This window comes from Styela clava, chromosome 3 (genome assembly GCF_964204865.1).
Source record: "Styela clava chromosome 3, kaStyClav1.hap1.2, whole genome shotgun sequence".
Classification (NCBI taxonomy): Eukaryota; Metazoa; Chordata; class Ascidiacea; order Stolidobranchia; family Styelidae; genus Styela; species Styela clava.
The window spans coordinates 22,746,906-22,765,459 of NC_135252.1; the positions used below are offsets into that span (position 1 = coordinate 22,746,906).

The following is an 18,554-nucleotide window of genomic DNA, read 5'->3' on the forward strand; positions in this document are numbered from 1 at the left end:
GCAACCCAACAAATGCTGTGGTGTTTGCATACAAAAATTCCTAACTTAGGTAAGAGTTACTGTAGTCTAGTAGCTGTGGACCCACCTATATATGCCAACTAACGGCGTACCAACATCAAATATGGGATTACATGTTCATCTATTCTGTTGTCTGTTACAGAAGTAGTTTAACAATATGTATCTCAGAATTTATTTCATTCATCAATAGATTACTGCAATATTCTCCGAACTTTAAATCACAGGCTGCAAAATGTAAAACAGAGATCATTTCAAAATAGGCTTATCCGCGCCGGGCGGCTCGCGTCAGTGAGTGATAGGTTGAGTGATCATACAGTGGTTTTTGTTCAACGACGACCGTGCTTAAGATTTCGAGAGAACTTGCGTGACCGTGCGTAAAGTTTTTACGAGATGTTTCGTGAATCGCACTTGACAAGATTTCGTAACTGCGTTTTTGAAAGACAAGGTTACATGCTCGTAAACGCGGCTTTTTACGAAGTTTGGCGAATGGCCCCAGGTTAGCAATGAATGCGCTAACTTTTGTGTATTCACTTTCTGGGAGTATGTAAGACTACTGCGTTTTTGAAAGACAAGGTTACATGCTCGTAAACGCGGCTTTTTACGAAGTTTGGCGAATGGCCCCAGGTTAGCAATGAATGCGCTAACTTTTGTGTATTCACTTTCTGGGAGTATGTAAGACTACGATATACCACGAGTATAGCCTGGAATGCTTGATTTGACAAATATATTATATGACACATATAAAATAGATAAGGTATTTTGAAAACATACTATTTGATTAATTGAAGTAGCTACTGTGTATACTAAATAGTAACAAATGACTCATAGCTAGACACGATACTTGGTGCGTATGGAATTACGTATGGTAAATTCAGTATGCGATGTGTTTCGATAATCTGTCATTTATTTCCAATATCATATTCTTTTAGGTGGATATTGTTACCAATGACCAAGAAAAACGTATCACGCCTTCGTGCGTTGCTTTTAACGACGTGGAAAGGTTATACGGTGCTGCGGCTCTACAACAAGAATTTATTAATATGGATAGTACAATATATGGTAAATATTTAATTTCATTTTTGTTTTCAATGTACGTTTAAAATTGGGACATATGTCCACTGAATAAGCACATATCTATATAGCTTCCGATTCAAATGCATCCTATAGATAGAATTTAACGAAATTATTTCCATATTACATTTAAAAAATATTAGCATTTCCTAGATAGCTAAAAAATTCATTGCGATATTAAAATATGCTTTCACATTTGTAAAGTTTTGTATATTTTAAAACATAGTTTTATATTTCAAAAGGTTTCAAGCAGTTTATGGGAAGATGCTATGAAAACTCATTTGATGAGGATAAAAAAATTCCGCTGGGGTATCAGTTGATAAACCAGCGTGGAAAATTGTCTTTCAAAGTGAGTACATTTTTATTATTATACAATTTCAATTTCACACGTGTTTCCATACATTTGAGCCATGCAAATATTCACCCCATCACAGATCCAGCTTCTAAATGTACTAAAATGAAAATGTTTGAAAGGAAAAAATGTTTCTAATGTATGTTAATGCTTAACTTTTAAAACATTTTTATAAAGAATATTTATATTTAACGTAGCTCGATACGGCCTATATTATACCAGGCATTTTCGGCCAAGTCATTTTTTTGCCTTTAACATGATCATTCTAACGCGTCGTGGACTTGTTCTAGTGCCTCTACATCGTCCTCTGACGGTCTATTGAAAAGCGCGGTACCAATCACAGTTTTTATTTTGTCGACGAATCATTTATTTGGCACATTGCCGAAAATTTCTTAAAGGACATAAGTTTTTAACTTACTTTTCTGAATTTCTATTTAATTAACTTGGGAAAATAATCATATATTTTCCTTGTCTCTGACATTCCTAAAACTGTGAATAAAAATTTTAAAACAAAATTCTTTCGCCATATGCTGAAAATCTATGCTCACTACAAAAATTAGGGTCTAACGAAAATCAACAAAATCTCGCTTGATGCAGATAAATATTAACATTGCAAAAGATTCATGTGACTTTATCGAGACAACACTTGCTGCGAGTAATTGAGTTGAAGTGGGTAAGTCCCCACCCATTGTTGGTCTTATTTCTCTTTGATATAATCTTCGCTGATCATCAATCTATAGTGAGCAGTGTTAGTTCTATAATTCGTACGATACTAACAGTCAATATCGCTCGTTTTTAAACTTCAATATTTCCAACTTTCTAAATTAAAATCAGAATCTTGAATGTCACTGCTCGATAACCATCTTTGGTTCCCAGCGACATCCCCTCCCCATAAAATATGTGTAAATATCAGTTTTTCGTAGGTATTGCTCGAGTAATTCTATTTCACTGTTTGGAAAATATAAACTTGACTTAACTTTATCAACTTTTTATCAATAGTCAGTCACATTTGTTGCTATGTAAACATGCGTATGGCGTTAATAGTTTTATATGACTACATTATGGCAAACAATAAAAATTATAGAAATATAATAAGCCTAAATTAATATGCTTGCCTACGACATGGTGCAAACGGTGAAAATGAAAATTTAGTGAATTTTTCGTAGCCACAATGCACTAGTTCAATTATCATATCCAATAAACAGTACTAATGGATCATTTAGCCAAAGTGTATGAGCGGGGGTATCTCAACAAAATCTCAAAGGCAATGCCTGGTATATTGTGATAAGTACCCAGATATTTAAGTGATGATCTCTTTTTAATATATGTTATATAATTTTTTTTATATTATAGGTTCACTACAGAAAAAAAGATGTACATTTTTATCCAGAGGAAATTACTGCAATGCTTTTGACAGAAGTGAAAAAGATGGCTCAAAAGCACTTTCGTGAGAAAGTAACACATGTTGTCATTTCGGTACCTACGAGTTTTAATGACGCTCAACGTCTAGCTACAGTTCATGCCGCAAATATCGCAGGATTTTGTGTAATGGCTTTAATCAATGCACCAACAGCCGCTGTAATATCATACGGATTGGAGAATAAGGCAAGAGAAATTATTTGCAAATTTTATTTATATATAACTGGGGCCAATTTTTATTTTTATTTCATCAATGTCAGGTTTCATCTTGCAATGTTCTTCTTTTCGATATCGGTAGTGGGAATCTAAATGTTGCTGTAGTAAATATTAAAGAAGGAATATTTAGAATTCTTGCAACAAAAGGATATTGCAACTTTGGAGGTAAGATTTATTATAGTATGATATAAATAATAATATATTTTTATGTAATATAATACAAAAGTATATTTTATTTTTATCAGTCATATAATCAACGAATATCATTTTTCTAATAACTCGTTCAAATTGAGAAGAAATATCCATTTTTTTTTATTACTGAGTTTTTTTCACAAATTATGAGAAAAGTGTATATTCATTTAAAAAAGAATTATATAAATATATGTGAATCGACTTCAGTGCAATAGCACAAGGCTTTATACAAATTATTAGGTAATTTGCCATAAAGATATGATGAACAAAATTACTACTCGCCTTATTCAGGTGACGCTTTTGACTCTCGTGTTGTAGAGCATTTTGTGGAGGAGTTCAATAATAAATTTCACGTTGACATGTCTGACGACAAGCGAGCTATAAATCGTTTGCGGAGAGCTTGCGAAAAAGCTAAAAGAACGTTGTCCGGCTCTAAACAAGCTAGGTTAGAATAAGTGAATTGTATTGTTGCACTAATAAATGCATGATATTCGTAAAGTTCAATTTGCATGATTGTTAATTTGAGTGTTAAAAAACATCGATTATTTTATTGCCATTATATATTTCTAAAATTTTTTAAGTGTCTTTGTATATTTTCAGCGTTGCAGTTGATGCACTTTCTGATGGTAAAGATTTGTATAGTACAATTACCCGTGAAAGGTTTGAAGAATTGAACGAATCACTTTTCCAAAAAGCGATTGAATGCGTGAAAACGGTTCTAAAAAAAGCTAAAGTTGCAAAAAACAGGGTAATTCCTAAAAAAAATTCACAATTTTCATATGCTAATTCAGTATGGATCAGCTATCCAACGACAGCTAAATAGCGCCACAAATGGCTGTGAGCAAACAAAATATGTGTTGTGTAATCATGATAAACATTTATATGGTTTTCAGCTTACTAGATAATTCCGCGATCATCGGAATTTGAAAAAGAGTTGCGAAATGAAATTCACGTACCTTGACTTCTTTAAGTTTATCGTTGTTTTCCTATTGCATGAAATGTTTCACGTTAGTCTCAAATCTGCCTCCGTCAATCAAATCAGAGTTTTAACCAACGTTAAGTTTCAAGTTCTCCCCTCCCCTGGATGGCGTGCTTAAGCCGTCTCTAGATGCTAGAATATAGAATAGACATCGCGACCTATCTTGATTTCGTGAATCTGAATCATCATTAATACTTTATACATACATCATTAATATTATTATTGATAATTAGGTATTTTATTCATGGAAAAACTTTTGAAGTGCTATTTGTGACATTATATAGCAGACGTTTTGTTAGGTAATGCCCACCAACTGACCCAAGGTAGAAAATATTCTTCATTGAAAATCTGTAAAATATATTATCACACGGACCGCAGCGATGAACTCCAAACAGACTTCATAATGGCGCCGACTACATCATTTCGGATTGCAGGTTGTAAAACATTTCACGCCACAAATTATTTTTCAGATTGATGAGATACTATTGGTCGGAGGGTCATCACGAACACCCAGATTGCGTGAATTGCTTGTAGAGTTTTTTGAGAAAAAGGAACTTAACAAAACAATTAATCCTGATGAAGCAATAGCGCGCGGGGCTGCTTTCATGGCTGGCAATATCCAACAAGTAAATACAAGTATCATTGATAGTTCAAACGTTTGCATCACAACTTTTATGTTTCTTGATTGCTTTAAATATGAATTGAACAATTACCCATATGCAGTTTAAAAAATTACTATTGTTTCGCAACAAACACGCAAATAATTTTTTGCGTTTTACAAAAAAATGGCGTTGCATCATGATCTGTTACCAGACTCTATTGTTAATCTTAAAACATTAGTTGAAGCAACAGGTCATTTTTATTTAAATAAATTGAGAATAAAAATATAATCATGCGCAAAGATATTAACAGGGTTCATATTTTTTATCCCAGCGTGTCTAAACGATATTTGTTTCATCTAATTCTCAGAACAAAAATTACTTGATGCATTGTTCATATAATCAATTTTTTCTGAAAATATGCTCCATGTTTCAAGTATTAAAATGAAGATGTTCAGTTCAATGGGATTATTTGATTTTAGGGAAATATTCCTTCTCCAATTTGAAAGATTAAAATCATTTATTTGGTTGACTAGTTGAGAAGTAAATCAAATTTTCTACAATGTAACGAAAGCAAACTTCATATAAGCAAACTTTTGTAAAAATATTCTCCATGATTCAAGTATAAATATGAAGATGTTTGGTTGAAGTAAATCAAAGTTTCTACGATGTAACGAAACAACAACAATGCAGCAATTTCGAGTGTCTAAACTAGCTTTTTTTTATTTAATATAGTCTGATTTTTCAATTATTTGGTTTAGCTTAAAATGTAACAAATATTATACCTAAATATAAAATTTGCGTTTCAGCGTAAACGGTTCATAGTTCAAGATATTTCTTCCTTTTCTGTTGGAGTGAAGACGAATAATGGGAAAATGATTGAGATTATACAAGCAAATGCAGAAATGCCAACCAAAAAATGGTCGAATATTAAGGAGGGATTCACATCACCCGTGGACTTACAGGTACATTTCTAGTATTCAAATCTGAATGTAGACATATATACCTGATATATATCTTCGAGTCAATGAAGTAATGATAAAATACATACTAATGCAATTTAACTATGTTGCCGTTGAGCAACAATATTTTGTAAAGTATTACCCTTCTTGATACAAGCTAACCTTGTTATGTTTAATTTCCGCTTTGGTATATACAATCACAGATATTTTAAATTCAATTACAAGGTATACGAATTTGAAGATAGTTCGATGGAAGATGCTCCTGTTTCGGCAATCTATAGATTTTATCTTCCGAGTTTGGAACAAAACCTTCCATTTGAAGTCTCCATTGAGCTAAATCAAAGTGGAATTTTAACTGTACTGGGTTATCAGAACAACAAACAAATTCATCAATGTTATGCTGATGGTAAAGGACGATTGGATCAAGAAAGTCTACAGTTCTTGGTATTGTTTTTATTTCAGATGCAGTAATTGAATAATTTGAACCGCGAAATAAGATATAATAATACAAAATATAACAAACTGTTATTCAGTTGTCACATTACAGATCAAACTTCCTGATTAGATAAGAGAATGCACTTATTTAATCAATATTCTTTAATTAGCGTAATGATAAATTTAATAATATTTATAATAAACAATATTTAATTGTCTACTATGGTTCATCGAGTAAAGGTGGAGAGATACACCGTTTTTATCATTTCACATGATGTATGTGTAGTTTTGTTGGGTACACACCTAATAGTAAGGTGCTCATGTCGTACAAAGACAAGTCTAATCTATTTTCGTTTTTGGTTTACTATTCAAATCTGGTTATTTACTACAGAAACCAAACGCATTACAAATAGCTAACGCGCAAACATGACGTTATCTAGTATCATTCCGAAACTTTCATGAAGTAACTCTGCGTTAAAAAGGTTACCGGCCGCAGCCATAGAGTGAATCGTAATAGGTTTATCTTAGCACAGTAATGTTAATGAGTATTCAGCTTCAGCATTGTAGTATGCATTTTTTTATTCATTTATAAAAAGGTTCAAACTTATACAAATTTTGTAAGTACATGGATAATAAGTAATAATTTATTATAATATATAAAACATTCGGAACGCAAAACTCTATTTGTAGGCACGAATACGACCGAACATAAGGATACATGACTGACTCAAAAAAGCCTATTTTAAAATACTATCTTTCAAATATTTTCAAATTCGCATTGTCTTATCTAAACGCAGTACTTGTTTACAGGCAGATCGTATGCAAGTTTTTGATAGAGCCGACGATGAATGGAAAGAGAGAAGCAAGGCAATTAATAAGTTTGAAAACTACATTTACGCGGTGCAAAAATCAATCGGACAAAGAAAGTATAAAAATGCGATAACTATCACTGAAATGTCTGTTTTGAATGATAAATGCAATGAATTGCTGGAGTGGATTGAAAGCAACAAGGTTAGTGATCTAAATTAAGTCTAATCCGAATGGCATTATCCTTTTTATTCCTAACCGTTTTTTAAATTAAATTATCTAATCAACCTTACGGTAAAAGTCACAACAAAGACTGAGCACCATATGCCGAACAAATAAATAGATATAAATAGAAAAAAACTTTGCTAACTTTATTAACGCATCCAAATGCAGTTTGTTCAAAAATATAGTACGCGACACTCAAACTTTTTTAACAATTTGAAGTTTCCAAACTTTAACGCATGGCGATTCGTTTCTATAATCACTGCCACTGTTGGTTGAAATATTCAAGTTTCAAACGATTTTTGCAAGCCAACACGTAAGATTAAATTTTTACCCAATTCCAAAAATAAAAATAGGAGTTTTGCCTCATCGCTTTTGAAAGATCTTTTTGGAGTTAATAATTTGCATGTTTGTTTTGGTTGCACAGGATGCGTCAAAGGAATTGTCAGAACGCAGACAGGAAGAACTTGAGGAAATATGGTTGACAATTCTTTCTCGGATTAATCCCATGAAAGCGGTACGAACATTTTATACTATTGCCTGTGAAGCCGCCATTAAACTTGAAACACTAACTCGCACTTAGTTTATGTTCTGTAGGAGGAAATACGCCATAGAAAAGAATCTGAACAGCAGAAAAAACGTGAAGCTTTGAATGCTCTCAGAGAATCAGTCACTTTATTCTCAAGGACTATAAAAGAACCTGGCTACAAAGAAAACTCTACAGAAGAAGATAAGTCGGCAATTCGATGGTTGTTTGATACAGTGATAAACTGGATTTCTGGAAACACTGTAAGATATTTTCTGATTATAAAATTTTTATTTTATATTGTGATCCACTGGGTAAGTGGTTAATGTGTTATTAAAATATTATGGTGGTCATTGGGGCTGTCCAAACGAAACGAATATTCGAAATGAAATCAAATCGCAAATTATTCGATGCGTTTTTCGGACAATTTATGAATCGCTAAAATTTGGTAAATAATGCGCCTCACGAGTCACGACCACCTTTGCACCGCGTTTTTCACCGGGCAAGCAAAAACATGTTTCTATCGCTTTCTTTGCTGTAAAAAGGTCTCTCCTATTGCCCGGTGATATGTAATTATCAATTTCATGCATGGTCATAAATGAAAAGTTATCGGTAACAATGATTTAAAGATGACGTTTTTTAGAAAACACAAAGAAAAAAAGGCAAATTTAGTATCAGCAAAAACGCCAGTTCTATAAATAAAATCGATTTGTAGCTGTTGAGTTAGTAATCATAGGAACATGATACAGGACTGAAATACGTTTTGGAGGTCCAATACCCCTTTTCAATAGAATTTGTAATTTCTTCTAATGGCAATACTTTGTATCATTCATTAATTACTATGACGAATAATTGCACTCTTGCGAGTTTATGGCTGTTGTATGGTCATCAACTACGGTAATAATGTCATCAAACTAGCTCTGAATTTGTGAGTTCCCGAAATGCAATTTTAAATTTTCTGGGTAACAGTTATATCTATATTACTAGTTGTTTATCATTTTATTGAAAATTACACAAAAAATATTCCAGAAAAAAATATTTTCGAGGTAATAATACTAATGATAATAGGATTAAAATAGCAACTACGGGCAATAAAAAAGTTTGTTCCAACTCTTAACACTTGATAGTTTTTGAAACCCTAATTTTTTGACCAGTTCAAGGAGGCTTATGATCTCCTTTTATAACTCTTGAAACATAGTTACGCAAAATATTTGCAATAATTTAGATATAACTGCACATACGTTATCACAATATTGAAGAGGAAGTTTTTATTGTACATTAGAGACAAATTTAGGATTGCGCAATAATATTCAATTATTCGGTTCGATTTGCGAAAAATATTCGGTTCGATTCAAATCAAAAAAATATTCGATTTTGGAAAGCCCTAGTGGTCATAGTGAATGAACCATACTGACATCTTTTGTTCTTCCTTCTCTTTATAAAGTTTTAAAGTCCAAGTACGGTATGCTATACGTCTTTAATTTTTTGAAATACATTGCCACAGTCTTATGTTCAGAGATATTAAAAAAAAACGGGCTAATACAAATCACACAAAAAGTCGAGTCGTTTATTGTCTTATCTTTCTCAGACTTAGTTTTCTTTTCCTTCCTCCCCTTGTTCCAACAGTTTGCCAGCTTATATATTCGACAGACCAGATGGCCATAAATGTCAAATCGTTACCACTCTCGATGTTGCCGCATCATCTGCTCCGTCGATCTTATTAAGGATGAAACGACAGGCTCCGCTGTTGCTATTCGCAATATTAGGGTACATTATGCTATATAACACTCGAGGGTGACCCAAAGATACCAGCAATAGAACTATTGCTTACATTCTTGAAGTTAAATATATTTTGTGGAATTCATATATCTGCTGAAAAAAAACAAGATGTTTCAAATATCTCAAATTCTCAATTTTCATATTGAAAATTTGTAATAAATTTACACAACATATATTTGTTTTTAGAATGCCGATATTATTGTTATAGAAGAGAAAAGAAAAGAAGTTGAAAGTTATAGCGGGGCTATTTTTCAGAAAATCACTGAAAAACTAAAGGTACATGTTTTTGAAACACATTTCATTAATTCAATTGTATGACAACAATAATTTGTAATCTCTTTTAAATTTTTGTCAATGACTTGACAGATTTACTTCTCCGTAAAGGCAATATAAAGGAAAACAAACAAAAATTTTATTCACTATAAAATAGAAAAATGAGAATCTATTTAGCCATCCTTATATTTATAAATTGTAAAATACTCCCGTTAAAAAACGATGCAAATTTCAACTCCTTCATTAAATAAAATGGATTGTTCAGTTCTAACATTGTCTGTTTATTGAAAAAAGGCTCAGGAGGAAGAATGGAAAAGACAACTGGAAATTAAAGCACAACAGTTGGAGAAAAAGAAAAAAGACTTGGTCAAGGCTGTTGGCGCAGTTAACAATAAAATGAATGAAGTCAGAACGTGGATAAAAAAAGGTGATAAGGAACAAATGGAAGTTCAGTTTTCGGAGGCAAGGAAAATGATAAGCGGAAATGTAAGTGACTATAGAGCATGATTCGAAAAACTGACTAGATTCTAATATAAGCATTTGTTCAAACTTAAATTCACGTTCATTTTTCTTTTGTAGGATTCCAACATTGAAGAGATTACTTATAAGGAAAGAGTTATTGTCGATTGGTGGAATATAATCGATTTGAGGGTAAAAGAAGTACAGGTAAAATATGTTTATGTCCCAATGTTATGCACAAAGTTCTAACTTGCGGATCATTTTGGTCTTGTCAAAACGTGAATACTGTCTCAACTTTCTGTATATTTTGACATTTATTATTAGTATATATATATATATATATATATATATATGTTGTATTACATGAATGTTAAAATGTTTTTAATATCCATTTCTAAGAAAGCGGAAGAAAAAAGATTAAAAGAAAAAGAAGAATATAGATTAGAGGCAAGAGGAGTTCTAAAAAGCCATTTGAGAGATCTTGTTAAATTGACAGATGAGTCGTTCAAAAATGATCCACACAACACGAAGCAGAAAGTAAAAGAATTAAATCGTTGGATCGTGGATCACCCGGTAGATGAATCTTTAATGTATCTTTTTACATTTTTATTAGGCTTATCAAACTTATCTGCTGGCAAAATGTTCTATCTTCAGTGGGTTGCCAATTTTCACGAACCAATTTTATTTTTAGAAAGCAGACCAGAAAGCAATTGAAAGTAAAAATGAGGAGTTGCTAGCTTTGTTGAATGCTATGCAATCACAGCAAAAGAAGGTATTGAAAATTAAAAAATAAATACATAGTCGTAACTTAGAAAAATGTTATCTTGTGGTTGGCTTGTAGTTGCTGTAATCTAAAACAAACCTACATCTTTGGTAGGAATGTTTGAAGAGATTTTTCAATTTTTTTGTGAAAATATGCTATTGAAATAATACATTGCTCCAGCTTTATATAATCATCTTCTTGAATAACAGATATTGAAACTCAAAATAGTGACTTATTATTTTTTCATTCGTGTCTTACTACGTTATCAAATATTTTTTGCAACATACTGTCAAATAAAGAAAGTGGTCAATCCAAATAACCCATGCGACCATAAATTTTCGTCGATAAACTGGTTTATTTAAAGCAGTTTAAAATGTATTAATTTTCTCAAAGCTTTCTGATTTTATGTTACGACACAGGAATGTAGAAGATCTGTTAGGACACTTGATGGCGGTGCAATATCGAAGTTGCAAAAATGCATTGCAAGTATTTCCAGAAATATTGACACGATTCATTACGCTTCGATACAAAACGAATGCATCATGTTGCGAAAATTGTGTGAAGAAACAAATGAATGGTTACGATGGCATCCAGTATGTTGTTTTCTTCATTGTTTAAGTTTTATTCTGATTTCTTTCCATGTGTTTAGAAATTGTTGATTTCTTGATTCTCTAAAATGTGCGATCATGTATTGCATCTTTTCTATATTCATGGAATTAATGGAAGAACACCGAAAAACCTTTACAGAAATTTGTGTTAGTATAGATCAAGATTTTTGAAACTAAAAAAAAACAAAATGGTGTGAACATAGATACAGTATTTATTCGGTTTTTGTTATAATCAAGAATGAACCTGACCACAATTATGGGTTGAAAATGACAAAACTCAACAAAGAATGGGATAAAGTTCTGCAAAAATTGAATGAAAAAGAAAAGGTATTTATTTCATAGAGTTTAAAGACGATTACCAGAAAAATTCGGTAAATACAATATTACAACAAAACACTTACCTTTATCAATTTGTTTTATAAAATTAGTGACAGTTGGTTAATATTATTATATGATATTAATTTTTGATTCAATTTTTATGTAATAAAATACATGTTTTAGTTATTATCCACTACCAAAATTAGTTCAAATATTATAAAAAATATTTTTGAATCTTATCACAAGAGGTATCAAAAACCAGAAACGAAACTTATAGGTACTAAGAATATTACATTATCAACTTAGGCAAGTTTGAAAAAAATGTATAAATGTCATTAAGGATACATCTGAAGTATCAACATCATTCAGAGGAAAACTATCTTGGATGTGGAATTCACTTACAGGAAAAGAATCTCCTTCGCGATGTTCAACAAGTATAGAATCCAAAATTGATAACTCCAGGCATTATCGTTCATTCCTGGGAACAGAGGTTTGCTTTCAATTGACATTGTTTAGGATCAGTTGAAAGAAAATGTTTATGTTTTTTTATTTGGTAAGTTTAGCATTGGCATTTTCAACCTAATAAAATTCTCGTATAACATGTAGAGCTTTGTTTTGTCAAAATGAATAAAACTAATAATTTACATAGATATTTGGAAGAAGTTGTCAAACTTCATTGTCAACTGCGTTACAATTTGTATTTGACAGATAGAAAAACAACTACCCAAACCCCGAGCAAACACTTCAAGGATAGAAAAAGAGAAACTGTTCAAATATAGGAGTATAATTGAAACACGCTTACTGTACAACTTTACTAATAAAACATGTCTTCGCCCAGAGGAGAAGAGAAATCTCGAAAAAAAAAATCGTGAAATTTCGAATCTTCTGTCCCTGAATGCTGTGAGTAGATTGTAACTTTCAAAAAATCTAAAATTTATTGCAGTTCAACCAGTTTGCTTTATTATTGGGTAATGTTTGTGTGATATCATTTTCAACGAGAATTTATGAAGTATTGATATCGTGAGCAGGTTGAATGTTTTTTACAATTCACGTCACGTTAAAGAAATTCAGGTAAAATCAAAGTTAACAGGAATAATAATTATGTTATTTTAGTTTATCCATCGTAAAACTATCTTATAGTTTATCAAACGTGCGCTTGGCTCAATGGAATGCAAACTAAATGATGGACTTGAAATCTTTAGTCTCGATAACTTGTATAAATGTAAAGTTTATGAGGAATTTGCTTGGAGTAGAGATATATATGTTAACATTAATTAAATTATAAATTAGTTGCTGGTTTTTCCCAAACAGGCTTTATCTGAACTCACACATTGGGCCTCAGACCCTAAATTAGTTAGTAACTGCAGTAAATTGAATTGTATTTTTTAAATATCATTTTGGAGCTGAAAATATCACTCAATTATGAAAATAAAAGTGATAAACTATCATTTGTCGATTCAATTCAGTCATTTTTCGATTCAATTCAGTATTAATTAGGAAGTAGCTAAGTTTACGGACAATGATATAGAAATGGTAAATAATTGAAATATTGGTGCGTAAAAATTGTTCAATGGTGGTTAAACCGAAGCTGGTTTATTTATTTAAATAAATTGAGTTTAATTAGTATGAAACTTTATTCATTTAGTTAAATAGTTGAAAAATATATAAAAACATAATATTAATTTTATTGTAACTTTTGATTTTAATAAATTTTGATCATTTTGTTTTTGAGAGGTCTTCTAATTTTTTCAGTTTAACATAATTTACAATTCAATTTTTAAATTTTCAGAATCTCGATCCTGACGATTATTTGAAGAAGAACAAAGAACTTCATGAAATAGCTGAACCTATATTGCGTAGATTGAATATTTGGCTATATAGATAAATGGTTACAATAATAAAAAGCAGTAATAAAAAGTTAGGCTGTTTCAGTATAATTTTGGAGCAAAGCGTTTCTGTATAAATAATTTGTTTACTTCAATTTATGCAGCTATGAAATTCAAAACTAGAGAAAAAACTCAAGCGAATGTATGTTTATATTTTTCATGAAGTTAATGAGCTGTCATAATTTTAAATTACTGTTTGCACAATACCATATGTATTACTGTTAAATAGGATTCTGGCAAATGAATCAATCAAACTCGATATTTCTTACTTTGAATCTATAATAACTTGTGTGATGCATCTTAGGTAGCCAAACGATTTTTATCCATATTGTTTTACTTACCGGCAATTGTTATATATTATAGCAGATATTAATTTACAATTTTGACCCCTATAATTATATTATTGGTCAGATTGTAATGATTTCCTGATGTTGATACCTTTTCATAAGTTAATACCCATGAACCATATTATACTTCGTATTCCCATTTTAGCGTTTAGTTCAGTTTACAATGTGCTATTCCTGTATCGCCCAAAGCAAATGTGAAATTTTTTGAAGTATTTTCTTTGGCGCCTGTATCAATATAATGAGAGTATTAAGTCAATTATAATTTTGTAAGAAGTAACCATTACTTGTTTATAATCGTTTGAAATAATTATGAAGCCTTCGTTATGGAAACACTAAACCTGTTATGATGTTTATTTAAATTGTTTTTAAAAGTTTATTTGTGTTTTCATATTAATATAAAATTTATCGATATTATCCAAAAATTTCAGAATTATTTTGCCCCTTTTCGTATTTAAATAGCGTATATAGCGCAGAACTACAGCTCGGGCCGTGATTACATGACTTTCTTCAGAATATTTCTAGATTTTTTTCTTCAACACACATGATGCCTTGACCACGCCAGAACTCATTTTTCATTTTTCTTCGTGAAGAATGTACACAAATTTATTGGGTAATTTACAAGTCAGCCAGATAATTTTTTATAGCTCAATAAAACAGAAATATTTAAAACATTGATATTTTCATATTGACAAATAATTGAAAGAAAAAAATAGTATTCTTTTTTATCTGGTAATTATTGTTGGGGGAAGATTTCCTTTTCCACTATTGGACCATTACCTCGATATTTTGTTAGTTAAAAATTGTTATCATCGCTAATAAGGCTATTAATTGAATTTTTTTTTTTTTAATTTTATGTATTAACGCCATCAATTTTAGCAAATAAAAGCTAAAACCGTAGTAGTTTTGTCGGTGTCTATTTTAATAGATTTCTGAGTGTAAATTTACTACATTAAAAAGATGTAAGATATAATTTAAACTTGTATATTTGAGTATTGCGCTCTTGTTGTAGCGAATTAAAGCTAAAACAGCCTTTGGGATTTTATTCGAGAAATTTAAGCGCCCGAGAACAAAACTATATGACCTACTCTAGAGAACTACTTGTCTGTATTTTAACTATTAGTATTAGATATGGTCAGTAATATCAGCTGTAATCAGTCTTCGAGGCAGTTAGTTATACAATTCCAGAAGTAGCCGACAAACAGACCACTCAGCGTGTGAACAGGCGGACTTCATTAGCAGCCTTAACAATTCGTTTTCTCGCTTACAAGGCTCGGTAAATCGCGTCGCAGAATTTTTCCATATATGAGGAAAATCATACATAAACCTGTGATTTAAAGGCACTCACTTCAAATGGTAATATTAAATCAGAGAATTAACATATAACAATAAAACAAAGCAAGTCGACAATGACAAGAGCTTTCTCGACTTTTATATAAAATAATCTATTTTACAGGTGCCATTAAAACCAGAATTAACCCACAAGCGACACTCGATCGGCTGTTCACTGTTTGATTAAGATCTACAGATCTTAAATCTAACCTAAAATTGTTGAATATATATAGTCTTAAAGCTTCAAGACTCGCTGCTAAACTCAACATATACTAGCACCAGCGAGTTGTCAAACAACAATGACAATATGGCTTCATCAAGCAACATCTTCGAACCGAAGCCCAAACAACGTTAAAGCAAGAGTCCCTCCCAATCCTGGCTTGATCCCATTACGTAACATCTTGAAGAACAGACAAATTTTCACTCCAGGAAGCGAAACAAACATCAAGAAGCAAATTCCAACTTCAATACCAATATGCCTTGCAAAATATTTTAGCTCTGCAAACTTCACCTCAGATTTTCGTCCCTTGAGTTCTGGCATGAAAGGATGCATGGGAGAACAAAAGACAGACCTTGACACAATTTATCAAGATATTGATTCAATCAAAGAAATATGATGCAGTCTATGGTTCTGGAAGACTTTGTCTATGATCTCAAAAAACTTTTCTATCCCGCACAAAATTAGAGGAACGTCGATCTAGTTAAGACAACTTGGAATTCCACAGTATTTCTCTACACCAGGGTTTGCAATCTTTATTACAGGAAAGCCAGATAAAAGTAACTGAATGAAGCTGTGGGCCGCACCTAGAAACCATACCTACGAATAGTCCTTGAATCGAAAAATCCGACTTCCAGAAGTATGTGCCTCAAAAAGACGCACAACCTGAACATGGTATGTGTACCAGGTTAGGGTTTAGGTTTGGTGCCATCTTGGTGCACATACTTCAAGAGCGCCCAATTTAGCGTATCATCGTTCCTACAAGCAAAAAACCGCGTTTTACCATGTCATATTTTCCAGGGAGCAACAACATCATTGTCTTGATACTTGGAAGCAGTCTTCTAATAATCATTTAGTTTTATAATCGTAGTACATTTCTATTTGGGTGGAAATGGTTTCTTATACAAAATTTAATACAAATAACCTTATTACATTTATTATCTCCACATGCTTCATAACACAAGAGTCTCAAATATAATTTATTGAACCAACATGTCTGTCTATTCCGACCAAAATTCTGGCATCCGTAAATTCTCCATCAGGGGTCTCTCTTCTTTAAGTGTTTTTAATGAGTGCAGTTTTGTCATTAAGCTCTGGGAATTGTTATTTGTAAGTTCTATTTCTGGTTGTTGTTGTTGTTTATTTAGTTTATATTTGGAGTGATGGTCAAATAAATTAAATTGTGTATGAATGCCGAATAAACTGACTCACTGATGTTCATTACTACTGCGATGCCGCAATAAAGTCAACAAATGTTGAATGATCTATTTGGGATCTGGCTTTTCAAATATTTTTGGTGTTACTCGCACATTGAATCATACAATACTCCACATCCTAGTTAGGTAATTTTTTATCAACAATCAGTCTGATTCCAACGTTTGGGTGCATATCTCAAGTCTGTTTGATTTCTGCTACAAATTCCATTTAGTTAGAAGATTAGGCTCTGTTCCCTTCAATATATTTTTGCTAAAATATTCACACACATCAAACTTTAGAAAAAGAAAACATAAAGCAATATTTAGGGGCGGATTATTAATTACAATTTGTCCGTTGCATTTAGTGTTGCCAATGCAATTTTAGAATGCTCATAATCATGAATTTATTTGCATTTCTGGCGTTTTCAAACACTATTTCATAGTCAAGCGTTACTGATAAGTTACACTCAAAATTACCGTTTTATCGGATCACTTACCCAGGCTTCAATAAACTGGGTAATCAGTGTGGGACCGTTGGGACAACTTTATAAAGATGATTTAAATGTCATGATGCTGAAAATTATATGTAAATATTTTTTACAGAGTTTGAATACATATTTCCTATATATTCAATGCAGTGAATTTACAAACAAGGATATAATGAAATACTGTGACAAAATGTCCTAAAGCATCTGCCGCTGTTAGCTTATTTGTATCGACCACTTATCTGTTGAATAATTCGTTAGTTGTTGTTGACTAGTTTACTAATTCAGTTCTATATTCGACTCCTAGAATCTAGACTCCTATATAAAGCAATATAATAATCAGAAGTTATGGGATGTTCACCTGGGAATGCCTTTTAATTTCATATACAAATTAACAACATATTTTTACCGCAGAGTACAAGTATCTGAATGATACAAAATAACGGCAAGTTGTCGTGATGACCATTTGTAATGTGTTTTGTTCGTGTAGTAAACCACCAGATTTGAATATTTAACTAAAAAAAGATTAGACATAATATTGTACGATATCAGCACCTTACTATTAGGTTTGTACTCCCCAAAAACGTGAACACGACATATATACCTCATGTAAAATGATAAAAATTGTCAATCTTTTCACCGATGCTCAATCACACATAGTAGAAAAAAAAATTATTAGTGCACGATGTTAAATCGTTGACAATTAAAACAAACAAATACTTCCATTATACCAACGTTTTAGGTCAAAATATGCATGGTAGTTGATATTTGCAGTAGGAATTGATTTTAAATGTTTTGTTAACGTTTACATTCCCGCAGGTTACATTAAAACGGTGAAGGCCGAAACCTGAAATCCAGTTAATACGCTGCATAATCTGTAGCTAGACGTCGATCGTTGTTCAAACTTGTAAGTACCGAAATAACAACTTGGTTCATTTCCACTTAGAAATAATTTTGAACCATCTTCTTCACTTTGATTAGAAGCATTTCACTAATTTATACCGGATAATAATGCATATCCTTATTTCTATAGTGGAACTATTCTATATAAAAGTAAATATAAAACTAAAAAAGCAACACCTAAATATCTGAATAT

The 18,554-nt window shown here is 31.7% G+C and overlaps 1 protein-coding gene across 1 annotated transcript; it reads left to right on the forward strand.

The window, feature by feature from the left end:
- Positions 1–408: 408 nt before the first annotated feature.
- LOC144420922 (heat shock cognate 71 kDa protein-like) lies at positions 409–15,063 on the forward strand. Its single transcript, XM_078110772.1, has 23 exons — positions 409–474; positions 948–1,077; positions 1,332–1,438; positions 2,795–3,046; positions 3,121–3,241; positions 3,560–3,713; positions 3,869–4,016; positions 4,718–4,873; positions 5,656–5,811; positions 6,034–6,252; positions 7,054–7,254; positions 7,700–7,789; positions 7,870–8,061; positions 9,764–9,853; positions 10,145–10,336; positions 10,430–10,516; positions 10,709–10,882; positions 11,001–11,081; positions 11,492–11,665; positions 11,918–12,007; positions 12,339–12,488; positions 12,707–12,898; positions 13,788–15,063. Exons 1-23 carry the CDS (start codon positions 409–411, stop codon positions 13,881–13,883), a joined length of 3,318 nt encoding a protein of 1,105 aa, XP_077966898.1. The 3' UTR covers positions 13,884–15,063.
- The last annotated feature ends 3,491 nt before the right edge of the window (positions 15,064–18,554 follow it).

What these genes read in the sequence shown, in the direction of transcription:
- LOC144420922 (XM_078110772.1), top strand. Translation starts at nt 409, where the DNA reads ATGTTTCGTGAATCGCACTTGACAAGATTTCGTAACTGCGTTTTTGAA. An exon ending in TGAGGGTAAAAGAAGTACAG is followed by an intron (nt 10,517 to 10,708) that starts GTAAAATATGTT and finishes TCCATTTCTAAG; the next exon opens with AAAGCGGAAGAAAAAAGATT. An exon ending in TGCAATCACAGCAAAAGAAG is followed by an intron (nt 11,082 to 11,491) that starts GTATTGAAAATT and finishes GTTACGACACAG; the next exon opens with GAATGTAGAAGATCTGTTAG.